Here is a 14050-nt window from a genome sequence, read left to right as displayed (position 1 = left end):
GTGAGCCACGCTGTGCTGTGAGCAGGTCCAGGGACCCCCGTCAGAGTGGTCCCCACTCATGCAGGGCTGACCGGCCAGTTAGCGGGAGGGAGGCTGGGGTGCACAGGGCCTTCAGAGAAGACTCCAGCTGTGTGCACTTAGTACCCAGGACATGCAGGAGTGCTGGCAATGAGGGCTTAGTACCCATGACATGCAGGGGTGCTGGCAGTGGGGGCTTACTACCCATGACATACAGGGGTGCTGGCAGTGGGGGCTTAGTACCCAGAACATGCAGGGGTGCTGGCAGCAGGGGCTTAGTACCCATGACATACAGGGGTGCTGGCAGTGGGGGCTTAGTACCCATGACATGCAGGGGTGCTGGCAGCCAGGGGTCTTTGAAGGCCCTCAAGGGGAACTTGGAGGTGTGGGAGGTGTCTGGGAACCACCAAGGAAGATGTTCAGGGGCAAGTGGTAACAGGGAGGGTCCGTCTAGGGGTGCAGGTGGGCTGGGCCCCTGACATCCCCAAGGCCCACAGAGGAGTCTGGTCAAAGTTAGGGCAGCCCCAGCGAGGCCCACACCATGACCTTGTGACTGGCCGGGCATATGGACAGGTGGGGTGGGCAGCTCTGTGGGGCGGGTGGCTCGGCAGGGCCGGCGGCTCGGTGGGGTACGTAACCCTCTGTGCTGTTGTCCAGCAGGGTAGAAAAGCGGAAGGTCACGGACCCCGTGGGAGCCCTGAAGGAGAAGTACCTGCGGCCGTCCCCGCTGCTCTTCCACCCCCAGGTACGTCCTCAGTGCAGACCAGGACGCCCTGTAACCCACATGCCAGGGGCCCCACCGCCCGGCTGCTGAGGCTCAGCGGCCAGGCTGGAGCCTGAGTTCCCATCCAGGCCACACCATGCACAGACGCCCTCAAAGGCAGAGAAGGATTCTCCCCCTGTGGCCCCTCAGGTCACTGTAGGCTGCAGAGGTTGAGGACTGAGAGCGATTCTCACGGGGCCGCCCCAGGGACATCTCTGAACCCTGGCTCTGGGCTCCAGGAGGGAGAAGGAGCTTCACTGGAGGCATGGGCAGAGCCTGGAGGATCGAGGGCAGGGACTGTGAGTGAGGGGAGCAGCCTCAGGTGGCAGCCCCAGGACACAGCGTGGGCACGCTCTCCGGGGTGCACAGGACCTGAGTGTGTTCAAATGGACCAGAAGAGAGGAAGGGCCTGAGCATGCAGAGAGGGGCATGGAGCCAGGCCCCAGGGAGGTGGTGGGCAGGGGGTCTGGAAAGAGACCCAGAGGGCCCCCCAGTCCGGACAGGCGGGTGCAGACCCTGCCAGGCCTGGAGTCGCTCCTGCCTGCCCCTGAGGCCACATCCTGGGAGCAAAATAGTGGGTGGGCAGCATGGCCAGGGCAGAGTCTCCTCAGTCTCCTGTCCCCTACTGACTTGGTCTCATTGCTGGGAGCCTGGCCCCTTCCGCAGGGCTGTGGGCTGCACCTGGAGGGCTGCACTCTGGGGGTCGCTCAGTGGCCCTGGCCCTGACAGACCGCAGACCAGGCCGGGGCATTGTTCTGTTTCTCAGCCTTCCCCGCCGTGGACGGGGCCCCCCACCCCCAGTCTGTGAAACCTGCGCCCAGGCTGAGCCTGCTGTGGACGGGGCCCCCCACCCCCGGTTTGTGAAACCTGCGCCCAAGCTGAGTTCACAGCTAAACTTAGTGCCTCCCATTGTTTCCCCGGGGCCGTGGAGTTTGGTTAATAACTTCCCCTGATTTTCTTCGGGATGGGCTGGAAAGAGCCACGAGCCAGCCAGGCGCATCCTGTGTTTGTGTTTGTGCGGGGATCGAGGCCGGGAATATCTGATTGGGCGGAACAAGCCGGGCAGAAGAGGCCCACCCAGGCCCGAGGAAGGGAGCCTGGCGGGGGGCAGCTGCCATTGTCCCTCCTGCCTGCTGTCCCCACAGGCCTGCCACCCCCGTTGCCTGTCCCTGCAGCCCGGAGCCAGGAGGTGGGGGTGGGAAGAGAGAGATGACTAATAAGTCACCAAATGGTCTAAGGTTGGGCCATCACTCGAGCAGAAGGCACCAGTTACTAACGGCCTCGACAAAGCCCAAGAGGCTGACTGTGCGGAGACCTCAGTCCCGCTGCTCCGGGCTGCAGACGGGCTGGTGAGGTCCACTTGATGGCTCAGAGAGTGGGGCAGCTTCGATCTGCCCATCACCGGTTCTCATCAAGATGAGAACATGCCTGCCTCCCAGAGGCGGGAGACGCCTGACCTCCACGGCCTGGGTGGGGCTGGAAGGGGCCAGAGGGGAGGCCTCGGCCACTGTGGACGGACACGAGTGTCTACTTGTTCATTTCTTTCTGGGTATTTTTATTGTTACCAGTCAGTTGTTCCCCAAATAGCAAAACGTCCCCACTATGGAGTCGTGTGGTCTCCGGGAGCATTTGTAGAAAGCCCTCTGCTCCCTACCAGCAGTGGTTGGATAAGTCCCTGGCAAGCAGGTCTCCGAAAAGCTGAGTGCCAGGCACTCGGACTCTGAGAGGCCCCAGCTGTGTGACGGGATAGTTTTGTTTGCCAGTGGGCAGCCAGGGCCAGGGTCTTGCTGTAAATGGGCAGGTCACCCCCATGGAGCTGGCTCTGAGCATTGCCCAGAGGCAGCGAGCCCCACACGAGGGCCCTGGATGAGGCAGGTCCCCACCTGCCCTTCTCCTCACCCCCACACCCATTCCGTGGAGACTGGGTGCCAAGAACCCACACCCTGGCCAGTTCCTCCCAGTGACACCAGCACCTGGGGAACCCCAAGCTCTCCCTTCCCTCTGCATCTCTATCAGTTCCTGCCTCACCCTTGCCCTCCCTCACCATCCCCTTCTCTGGGAGCTCCCAGGGGAGGCGGGCTATGAAAATACCTGTTTAGCAAAGGTGTCTGGAGGCTGGAGGTGTGGTGCGGAGGCCCTGGGTTTGTTCCCTGTGTTGCCTTTTGCTACCCCTCAGGTGATGATGAGCACTCTTCCTTTTCAGCCCCTACGCAGCCCCCTACAGGGCCTGGCACACAGCAGGTATCACAGCCCGTCTCCTTCTCCATTGGGAGCTACTCCTTATCTTCAAAGAGAAAAGGAGCTGGGAGAGGCGGGGCTGACACTGAGCAGCTCCATCAGCCCAGCCCCTCCCCTCTCCTGTCACTATTGTCGGAGACCTCAGTGGGGCCAGGACAGTCTGGTATTCTGATCAGAGCTCTGCCCACTGGGTGAAAATGACCAATCCCATGCTTCCACTCTCCTAATCGAGCAAGCCCTGGGCATCTTCAGGGAGCAGAGAGGCAGCTCCTATTGCCCATATCAAATTGCCCTGTGTCATGTGACATTTGGCGTTATTATTTTGAATATTTCCTTTGTGGGATTAAGTCTTAAAGAGGCTGTTGAATTCCTTAGAACTTTGCCTGCAATTATGGCATGCCACCACGTGGTGGCAGTGGTTCGGCAGGCCCACAATCTATGTTTTAAACTGAGATTCAGGTTGCTATTTTAATTTTTCAAGACTAAAAAATGAAATGTTTGATGTTAAACTAAATGTAATTCTACATTTAACCCAAACTAGCCAACCAGAAGTGCTGGCCAGGAGTCAAGTCAGCTGGGCATTTTGCCGGCCTGGGTCAGATAAGGGGTAATCATAAACATCAGCTATCCATTTCACTCAGGTCCCACCCAAACCAGGCAGTGAGGCTGGTGGCTAAAGGTCAGTTTCAGCTCCTGCAGGCAAGACCTTAAACTATAAACGAGGGACTCAGGGAAGAACAAGAGCAGGGCTGGCTACAGAAAGGTGTAAGAATCCAACCCAGGGTCCAAGAAGATACTAGGAGACCATTGCTTCCAGTGCCCACCTGAGCACCCTAAGATATGCTGTTGTACAGAACCCCCAACAGTGCATGCCCTTGAAAACAGGTGAGAGTCAGCTGAGTCCATAACCTCCCACTCTTATGCCTACAGATGTCAGCCATAGAGACCATGACGGAGAAGCTAGAGAGCTTTGCAGCCATGAAGGCCGACTCGGGCAGCTCCCTGCAGCCCCTCTCCCACCACCCCTTCAACTTCCGGTCCCCACCCCCAACGCTTTCTGATCCCATCCTCAGGAAGGGCAAGGAGCGATACACGTGCAGGTGAGGGGTCCTAGGGTGCTGCTGGGACAGCCCTATTGGGGCTCAAATGCTACACCTGTGGCTGTGAACTTATGCTTCCAGGAAAAACTCAGAGTCCTGGCCACAGGAAAGCACAGCACCGTAATCAGTTGATTATCTGCTTGAGGTCATGCTTTGCAAATAAGTGACATGGGTGGCCTCCCCTGCCTCACACCATGCTGTGCTCATGTGAGCTCAAGAAAATGCAACCTCACCCCAGCTTAAACTGGGAAGGCTGGGGCTGGGGTGTGCTGGTCAGTGACTAACCTCAGCGCTTGGAGGGATGGGCAGTCCAGTGCTACAGCCTCAGCCGATTTCTGCAGTGTCAGGATGACACCCTCCCAGCCACCCTGTGCTGGTGCAGGCCCGTCCAAGTCTCTGTTGGAGCCTGCACTGTCCAATGCCAGACTGAGGGGCCAGGTTGCTTCAGAGGACAGGGGCTGGTCTGTCTACTCCTGTGGCCCATGGCAGGCTGCTCTGTAACTGAGGCTGGGCTTCAGGGCTGTAGAAGAGACTGAAACTGGGATGCTGGGATGGGCCCACCTGTGCATCAGGTGTGAGACCCTGAGCATTAGCATGAAACCATTTCTGGGAAATGGCCTTGTGAACCTGCCCTAATCCTCCCTCACCCTTCCCACCTCCCTCCACCCCAGGTACTGTGGGAAGATCTTCCCCAGATCAGCCAATCTCACCAGACACCTGAGGACGCACACTGGGGAGCAGCCGTACAGGTAGGTGCTGCCCGGGCCGGGTGTGGGGCGGGGCCACTTGCCTCCGTGCACTGCTGACCCACTTCTAGGAGTCAGTGTGCCCTTCCCAGGGCTCTCTGCTGGAGTGAGCAGGCAGTGGGCGGGGCCGGGTGCTCAATTCTGGTCACTTTGGCCCTCCCCTCCTGGTCTCACCAGGATGTTGTGAGGATGAGGCAGGAGGTGCCCAGGAACCTTCTGGAAGGCATCTGCCTGGCTCTCGAAGATGTGAGGGAGCAGCTCTCCAGCCACCCTAGGGTGTCCATTGGGCAGGGGATCCCCATCAGAGCAGGGCTGAGCAGAGCCATGGCCCAGAGGGTCCACATGGGAGAAAACCTCAGCTTCCCCACCCCAGCCCAACTCCGTTCATCTCAGCTACAGCCATACCTGCCCCCACACCCTCACCCCTGGTGGGCTAGGGAGTGGGCTAAAGGCAGGGTGGGACTCTGCACTTGGAGCCCACCAGGGATTCTAAGGGGTTCTAGGGACAGCCTGGATGGGAAGCAGTGCGTCTGATTCCAGGATCCCCCTGTGCTCCTCTCACCTGAGGAGCCGGCTGCCACCTGCAGAGAAGCAGTCACACAGCTCATCAGGATGGGGAAGGCATTGAATTTGGAGCTCACAACAGCCTCCCAACAGGCTTGTCATCCCGTTTCAAAGATGAGGGGCCCGAGGCTCAGAGATGTCCCATGAATCACCAGGGTCAGTGCCTGGGAGTGGGCATTTTAAGCGAGAGCCCCAGACAATGGTAACTGGGAGGCGAAGGAGGAAACACTGGTTTTCTGCCAAGGTTGGTTTAGTGACACATGCAGGGTGTGTCTGTTCACAGAGGCCATTGGGGATAAAGAGTGTTTCACACGACTTAAGTTGACAGCGTAAGATTTCTGTCCTCTGGCCACACAGAGCTGGAGGGACCACATGATAATGCAAGCACTGGGGACTCCGTTTGTGTCTCCATCCCTGGGGAAGGAGACCAGCTGAGGCACCTGTGCATGTTTTGGTCACTGACCCCCACTCTGAGACAGAGCAAGCATCCCCGGCTGCTCCAGGGCTGTGTCCCAACTCGCAGGGTAAATGACAGCTCATACTACTTATAGGTCATCTGTTCAATGCTCACAGCCCTCCCCAACTCACAGGCCCCCCCTTGCCCACCCTTCAAAAAATAGTGACTTACAACTTAACAAAGGCTAGCAACAGAAAGATTTATTTGGTCTGGTCCCCTCCCAGAAAATGAGCTGTGTGTTTTTTCTGTAATGAGAGCCGACTTCTGGACAGCGTTGTGTGCTAAGAGCCCCTAGAGGGTTGGGGTGGTGTTTATAGAAGAATTTAATTATCATTGATTTCTTTTGCTCTCTCCAATCTGAGTTTCGACTTTGGTAACAATAATTGCTTTGCAAGTTTGTGTTGCAAATCCTGACTTTATCTGGCTCAAGGCAGGTCTGTGCCGAGGGGTTTGGAGCGTGTAGCTTTCCTTTTGATACCACTGGCTTTGATAATCTGGTTTCTGGACTGGCTTTGATAATCAGAAGGATTTTAAGTTGGAGGAGGGAAAGTGCTGGCCATCCCCAGAAGCCCGCCAAGAGGAGCCCAAGCCCCCCATGCCCACCCCAGTGTGAGCCCCTTCCCAGTGCCAGCACCCATGCGTGTGCCCGCTGCATGTGCGTATGTGTGTGCCCTGGAGAGGTCGGGCTGACGCAGCCCCACGCAAGCAGGAGGAAGCGGGCTTCTCATGGGTTGCCTAGAGCGATCGGGTAATCAAACCAGATGACATTGGAAGCCTCTTCCGTTTAGGTCCTTGCCTCAAATGACCTGAAATCATTCAGAATGTGTTTCAAAGCCCTGAGGTAGGGAACGTAGAGCCTTTGGTGCACCAAATACATTTCCTGGAGGTAACTTGGCCCCTAGCTTCTCCTGGCCTCGAGGTCTGTGAGTGAAGTGGGAAGGTGAGATTCAGTTAATGTCACTCTTACTTCTTTTTTTTTTTTTTTTTTTTTTTTGAGACGGAGTCTCGCTCTGTCGCCCAGGCTGGAGTGCAGTGGCCTGATCTCAGCTCACTGCAAGCTCCGCCTCCCGGGTTCACGCCATTCTCCGGCCTCAGCCTCCCGAGTAGCTGGGACTACAGGCACCCGCCACCTCGCCCGGCTAGTTTTTTGTTCCACTCTTATTTCTTAAAAATAAAAATAAAGCATGTAGGTTTTGTGGGATTTGGGTTGGAGAAGCATAAACATTGAAATGGGAATGGGGAAGGGGGCTGCTCCTTGGTCTTCATCCTGACGGCCGGCCTGGAGGTCTCTCTGGGACAATGCCCAGTGGAGCCTGGAGTCACACCCTGGATGCGAGCCTGCTCGGGCTGCCCAGGACTCCTGCCGGGACCTGAGATTCCCGCCTCAGGGCTGCTGGCTCCCTGGTCTGCCGTGTGCTTCTGTCATCCCCCCAGGCTCAGTCCTGCCTTCTGTGTGAAGCTGGAGCGTGCAAGGGAGCCATAGTTGTGCTTCCATCGGGGGCTGCCGGTGGCCCATGCCTGTCCTTTCCTTTTTAGTTTTATTTTTACTGCTGGGTTTCAAAATACCTTCTTTCTTCCTCTTCCCTCCCTTTTACAGTCACCAAAAGCAGTTCCCCCTGTAGTGGTTGCAGGAGACCCCACTGGATCCCAGGAAGGATGCTGCTGCCCAGGGCTCAGGGGCTCGGGGGCCCTGGCCACCTCCCCTTGACCTGCCCATGCTCTGTTGTCCCCCTGCCGATGGCTTCCCTGGGAGTGCGGCAGGCACTGTCACAGCAAGGTCCTCTCCCTTCCGCAGTGTGCTGGGGCCAGGCTACCCTGCACGTTCTCCTTCCTTTTGGAGCTCACAGGCGTGTTATTTTACACAGTGAGGCCATCAATTTCACCGGCCGCTTGTCAGCTTATTTACAACGCAGACCCCAGCTGCTCGGAGAACTCTGCTCCCTTGCAGCCCTGGGCTCACGGCTCCCCTAAATTTCAGATGGACTTCTCTCTCTGGGCCATTTATTTAGATTAGAAGCAAGAGAGGGCCACGTTCAGGGCTCTCCGCAACCAAATGGAACGCACAGCCCCGTCCGTGGCTCTCCCCGGCCCCAGAACTTCACACAAGGGACTTGTTCTCCACCAGTTTCATGAACAAGCTTCTTTTCCAATCCCGTTTCTCACCTCGGATCCCCAGTTGCGGGGTTTACACAGGAGCCATTAGGTGGAGTTTCTGCAAAGGTCGCTGCATTTCCAAAGAAACCAGGAACTGAATGAGCTGTGTGTGAGCACACATTCAGACAGACAAGCAGACACACTGGCAGGCAGACAGGCAGGCGGACAGACAGGCAGGCGGACAGACAGGCAGACAGACAGGCAAACAGGCAAAAAGCAGACAGACAGACTGGTAGGTGGACAGATAGCCAGGGCAGACAGGCAGGAAGACAGACAGGCAGATAGACAGGCAGACAGACAGGCAGGCGGACAGACAGGCAGGCGGACAGACAGGAAGACAGACAGGCAGGCAGACAGGCAAACAGGCAAAAAGCAGACAGACAGACCGGTAGGTGGACAGATAGGTAGGGCGGACAGGCAGGAAGACAGGCAGACAGACAGGCAGGTGGACAGACAGGCAAGTGGACAGACAGACAGGCAAACAGGCAGGAAGGCAGACAGACAGACAGGTAGGGCAGACAGGCAGGAAAACAGACAGACAGGCAGGCGGACAGACAGGCAGGCGGACAGACAGGCAGACAAACAGGCAGGAAGGCAGACAGACAGGTAGGCAGACAGACAGATGGACAGACAGGCAGGCAGACAGACAGGAAGGCAGACAGGCAGAGTGGACAGGCAGGAAGGCAGACAGACAGGCAGATGGACAGACAGATGAACAGACAGGCAGGCAGACAGACAGGCAGACTGGCAGGCAGGCAGACAATCAGGCAGGCAGACAGACTGGGCTGCGTCCACATGCCAGAGGGGCACATGGCCCCAGCTGGGTGGGAAGCCTCTGGCTGGGCAGGGCCTGAATTTGCATCTGGGCTGGAGACGCAGGGTCCAGTGTGTCCTTTCTCGGCAGTCTGTCAGCCTCAAAAGCAGGGCGGTCCCAGGGCCGGGCACCACCGCTCCAGTCTAAGGATGTATCAGGGTGGGGGATGTGAGAAAATGCATTCGGGGGTGTAAAATCCCTCCTTTCCCGGAGATTGTGTGGGACATGTCGGGTAGGGGGGCACCCAAGCATCTCCACCCCAGCTGCCGAAAGGGCTCCATCCTCAACCTTACTCTTGTGTGAGTTCACAGGCCGAGTAAAACAAAACTGCAGCGCTGCCCAGGGCAGGCTTTGTGGATGGCCAGTACAAGCCAGGGCGCTGCCTGTCACTGGGCTGCGGGAGGAGAGGCTGGGACCTGGGTACCCGGAGGCAGCTCAGCTGACCTGGGGAGGAGCAGGGGCTCCCAGAGAAGCCCACAGGCCGGGCCCCTGGGTTCAGGAGCAGAGAAGGTTGAGGGTCACTTCGGGGGAGCTTGGGGACTTCCATCACAAATGGTTCTTTGCTTGTCTCCCGTGGAAGAGGCCAGAGTGAGCCTGACCTCTGGCAACAGTTGGAAGATTCGGGAACTGAGTGGATGAAGCCTCAGGGCAGCGCCAGGGGCGAAGTGGGTGGGACGTGGAAATGCCATGGCCAGGTGTGGGAGAGGAGGGCCCTTCTCCCGGGACTGCCTCCGTTCTCTAGGGGACCCATTATCAGACTTCCTAGGTTCTACCAGGCAGCTTGGGGAGCGGGGGAGACTCGCAGGCTCTGAGATTCCAAGGACAGTTTCTCACGGCCACAGCCCCTCCGTGTGGGGAATGCTGAGCTCCTGGGCCCGGAAGGTGCGGGACTGCAGCTTCCTGCCTCGGGGAGGCCCCTGCGGGTGTGTTGATGGCGGTCAGACTCCCTCGCCAGGCTTTTGTGATACCAAACACCAGTCCAGGCCCCTCCTGTACAGGGCAGCACCGCGCCGAGAAGGCTGAACCACACCCCCTCCCGGTCTGGTAGGCCAGGACTCCCGAGTGTCGCCAGGCACGTCCCCATCCATGTGACAAGGGCACGTGACCCGTATGCTGCACTGGAGCGGGCTACCAGCACCGGTCGGGGCGGGGTGGGGCCTCTCCGAGTCCTGTCCTCTGTGGGAATGAAGGCCACTGTGCTTAAAACAGCCACGCCCCCTTCGGGTGAACAAACCCTGCCCAGTCCTGGTGCCTCCACAGAGGCTCCCACAGAGGCCCTGGCCTGGTCTCTGGCTACTGCCAAGCCCCCCCTGCCAGAATCCTGCCACATCGGATGGACTTTCTGTGTGCTGTGCCGTGGACATCATGGAGCTTGTTTTGTTTTCAAAATATGAAAATGCACGATCATATAAACAGAATGTTCAAGTGTGTGTGTGTGCCTCTGGGATCAGATAAGCACCCCTGCGGGCGTTCTGATAGCCAAGAGCACACACAAATGTGCACACACAGGCGGGGCACACATGCACACGCCAAGCACACACGTGCAACTGAAAACCAAGCAGTCAGGGTTCCCTTCACCGTCGCCCAGCCCAGCCGGGTGTCAGTAAGCCAGCCCTGCCCGCCCCGGGTACCCCCCAGGAAGGAGGCTGTGTCTTCACAGAGGCAGCGCATGTGCATCTGCAGAGCTCGTGGGGTTCCTCCTTAGCTCATGCCCAGCTCCCCCTCTCCGTTTCAGGTGTGATTTTCTTGCTGCTCAATGCACGTGTTGCTCAGGCCCCCTAACTCTCAGCCCCGCTCTCCAAAATGAGAGCGAACAACCCTCCCTTTTCCTGCCTGCAGGGTCACCACGTGTGGCTGTGGAGGTCACTCCCAGTGCAAGGGCCCCACGCTGAGGGGGAACCTCCACACACAGCCCTCCTCGATCGCTCGTTGTGATGACTTTCCAGCAGCAAAAGGCCTTGCTCTGCTAAGCTCAGGGTGTTAGAGTCCTGCTCTGCCTGATGCCGTGGAGGCCAGATGGAGGAAGGGGGTCTCATCCCAACTTTCCCGTGTGCGTGGTGCAGGCTGGCCGCAGCCCTGCCCACCCTGGGGGAGTAAAGATAAGCCGAGCCCGGAGCTGGTAGTGCTCAAAGGGGCCAGTGTGATCTTTGTGTCCTTAATAGAGGAGGCAGCCAACAGGTAGCAGCCTCCAGGGCAGCCCCCAAGCCCTCCATGAATGGATCGGCAAACTGAGGCTCCAAGTGAGGTGGGGCCTGCCCAGGGGCCCCCAGCCACCTCGAGGGCTGGAGGCGGAAGGTCACAGGGAGCTGGTCTGGGTGCTGGTCTGTGGAAGCCTCCACCTGGGAGACTGGCCCTGCCGTGCGTCTTTCCATGGAGCAAGGCCGCCCTCCGGAGGCTGCAAGGAGCACGTCGTCCCCGGCGGCCCACCTGCCGGCCGCGGGGCCTGGGGACCAGGGAGAACCAGACAACAGAGGGCGGGAGACGCTGGAAGGTCGGGGGCACCGCCTGCCCAGGGGACGTGGGACACTCTCCGGGGGGATCCACCACCCACAGAACAGTAGAAGAATGAACCCCTGCTTTTTTTTTTTTTTTTTTTTTTTTTGAGACAGAGTCTCTTTCTGTCACCCAGGCTGGAGTGCAGTGGCGCGATCTCTGCTCACTGTAAGCTCCGCCTCCCGGGGTCACACCATTCTCCTGCCTCAGCCTCCCGAGTAGCCGGGACTACAGGCACCCGCCACCACGCCCGGCTAATTTTTTGTATTTTTAGTAGAGACAGGGTTTCACCGTGTTAGCCAGGATGGTCTTGATCTCCTGACCTTGTGATCCGCCCACCTCGGCCTCCCAAAGTGCTGGGATTACAGGCGTGAGCCACTGTGCCCGGCCCTTGAACCCCTACTTCTTGAAGTCAGGGCTGTTTCTAGGGACAGCTTCCCCAGGACGCCTTTGGCTCTCCAGCTGGGATATCCAGCAGCCTCCGGGACACGGCGGGGCAAAGCTGTGCACGGGGCGCAGGGCAGGGACACAAGCTCCCTTCCCCCCACCCTCTGTGGCCCGGCCTGCCAGGCAGAGCCAGAGCCTGCGCTGAGGAGCGCGTGTGCCTCTTCCAGGTGTAAGTACTGCGACCGCTCCTTCAGCATCTCTTCGAACCTCCAGCGGCACGTCCGGAACATCCACAACAAGGAGAAGCCCTTCAAATGCCACCTGTGCAACCGCTGCTTCGGGCAGCAGACCAACCTGGACCGGCACCTCAAGAAGCACGAGCACGAGAACGCACCAGGTGGGCCACCCACAAGGTCAGGCCCCACAGAGGGGGAGGGGAAGAGGAGGGGAGGGGGCACCGGGCAGGGAAGAGGGCCACAGATGATACCTCAGGAAGCCAACAGGTACCCCTCAAACCGTAGTCATTCAAGAGAACCCAGAGCTCTCCAGTGTCCCTAAGAAACCTGCCTCCCTAAGAGCACCCCAAGTGTGCACTGTTCGCGGCTGGTTTGCCCCATGGAGGGAGGGGATCACCGAGAGGCCACTGCCTGACACTCTCTCCCCTCCGCAGTGAGCCAGCACCCTGGGGTCCTCACGAACCACCTGGGGACCAGCGCCTCCTCTCCCACCTCAGAGTCGGACAACCACGCACTTTTAGATGAGAAAGAAGACTCTTATTTCTCAGAAATCAGAAACTTTATTGCCAATAGTGAGATGAACCAAGCATCAACGCGAACAGAGAAACGGTAAGAAAACTATCTCGGGCTGGGTAAGGTGTGGACCCGGCCAACAGCCCTGCATGGCCACCCTCAGAGGACCCCAGCACCAGCCCCTGGCACATCCAGAAAGGCACAGTGGGGGCCTCACCACAGAGGGTGAGGCCCCCGGGCTCTGGGAACCTGGGGAAGCTGTGCTGTCTGCCTCAGTTCCTCCACCTGGAGAGTCATGAGAGTAAGCACCCCTGGGCTTACTGACCTCACTATTAACAGATATGTGCGCAAAACACTAGCCAGGTGACCAAGCCGGCCACAAGTTCAGCTGTGCCTCTGAAACTCGAGGACATTTTGATTTAATCTGAGGCACTAAAAGTTTCCAAACCAAAATGCTTCACCTTGAAATACACACATGCACACACATACACATGTGTACACGTGTGTAATACACATGCACGCACACACGTGCACATACGTATATGCCCCGTGTACACGTACACATTCACATGCACATATGCACACAGAGATGCATGTGTGTATACATATGTATACATATGCAGGTGCCCAAATACAGGCATGCACGTACACACATGCATACACATGTGTGCATAACATGTGCATGCGTAAACATATCTGCATAGATCTACACACATGCATGTGCACACATGCAAGTACATGCACATGGACAGTGTGTGCACATACACGTGTGACAGTCATGTGCATACACATAGAGACACATGTACATGCATGTGCACATGTGTATATAAACACACAGAGCAGCAGAACAAGGGGGGAATTCAGATCCAAGAATATTGGCACGTGCTCTGTGCAGCCTGGGTTATCAGGGCTCCATGTGCCCCACTTACTCTGGGGGAGCCTTCAGACACCCTAGCAGAGCTGCTTCCTGTGTAAAAGCTAAAGCCAGGCCAGCTGGCAGAGAACCGAAGATGTTCCAAACTCTAAGAGGCCTGAGGGGGTGATCCCCTGATTCTACAGAAGGGAAAACGAGGCCCACGGAAGTGAGGTGCATTGCTCAGGCCCAGAACCTGGAGCCAGAGCCCACGCTCTTATCGCACTGGCCATGGGTGGTCTAAGGCTGTGTACCCGCAGGGCCCAGCTCACTCCCTACCACCTCCAGCAGGTGAGGAATAATCCCCCTGAAACCCGGGCTCCCTAAGAGTCCATCTGCTCCTCCAGGGCAGGGCTGCGTCTTCCTGTCATTGCTTCTAGGAGAGTGGGGGTACCTGGAAAGAGGCGTCCAAGCAATAAACACAGGAGGCAGTTGGACACTGGCTCTGGCAAAGCCACGTTCCAAGTCTGCCCCTCCTAGGTAGGTGAGCTCGCCTGTAGGGCCCTCAGCATCTTCTTCCATCAGAGCCCAGGTCAGGGGGAGAAGCTGGCCATGGGCCATGGTCCCAAAAGCCTCACCTCCACCCTGCTGCAACCCCACCTGCTCTGCAGCCCCAAGGTTGTCCCTGCATTCCCCGCTGGGCTCCAGGAACAA

General features: G+C 58.0%; 1 protein-coding gene across 27 annotated transcripts in view; it reads left to right on the top strand.

Annotated features, from left to right (window-relative positions):
* Nucleotides 1–14050, top strand: part of PRDM16 (PR/SET domain 16) — a 366115-nt gene that overhangs the window by 343701 nt on the left and 8364 nt on the right. For 16 of the 27 annotated variants that reach the window (XM_065530880.2, XM_074022529.1, XM_074022536.1 and 13 more), the window contains 5 exons: nucleotides 676–763; nucleotides 3950–4119; nucleotides 4791–4868; nucleotides 11962–12131; nucleotides 12405–12579. In XM_065530880.2, coding sequence (XP_065386952.1) covers nucleotides 676–763; nucleotides 3950–4119; nucleotides 4791–4868; nucleotides 11962–12131; nucleotides 12405–12579 — 681 coding nt within the window. The remainder of the gene's footprint in view (nucleotides 1–675; nucleotides 764–3949; nucleotides 4120–4790; nucleotides 4869–11961; nucleotides 12132–12404; nucleotides 12580–14050) is intronic. The other 11 variants (XM_074022537.1, XM_074022501.1, XM_074022523.1 and 8 more) reach the window with 1 other exon arrangement.

This window comes from Macaca fascicularis, chromosome 1, assembly GCF_037993035.2.
Source record: "Macaca fascicularis isolate 582-1 chromosome 1, T2T-MFA8v1.1".
Taxonomy (NCBI): domain Eukaryota; kingdom Metazoa; phylum Chordata; class Mammalia; order Primates; family Cercopithecidae; genus Macaca; species Macaca fascicularis.
Note: the sequence above shows the minus strand (reverse complement) of the source record. Positions and strands in the feature narration are given on the sequence as shown.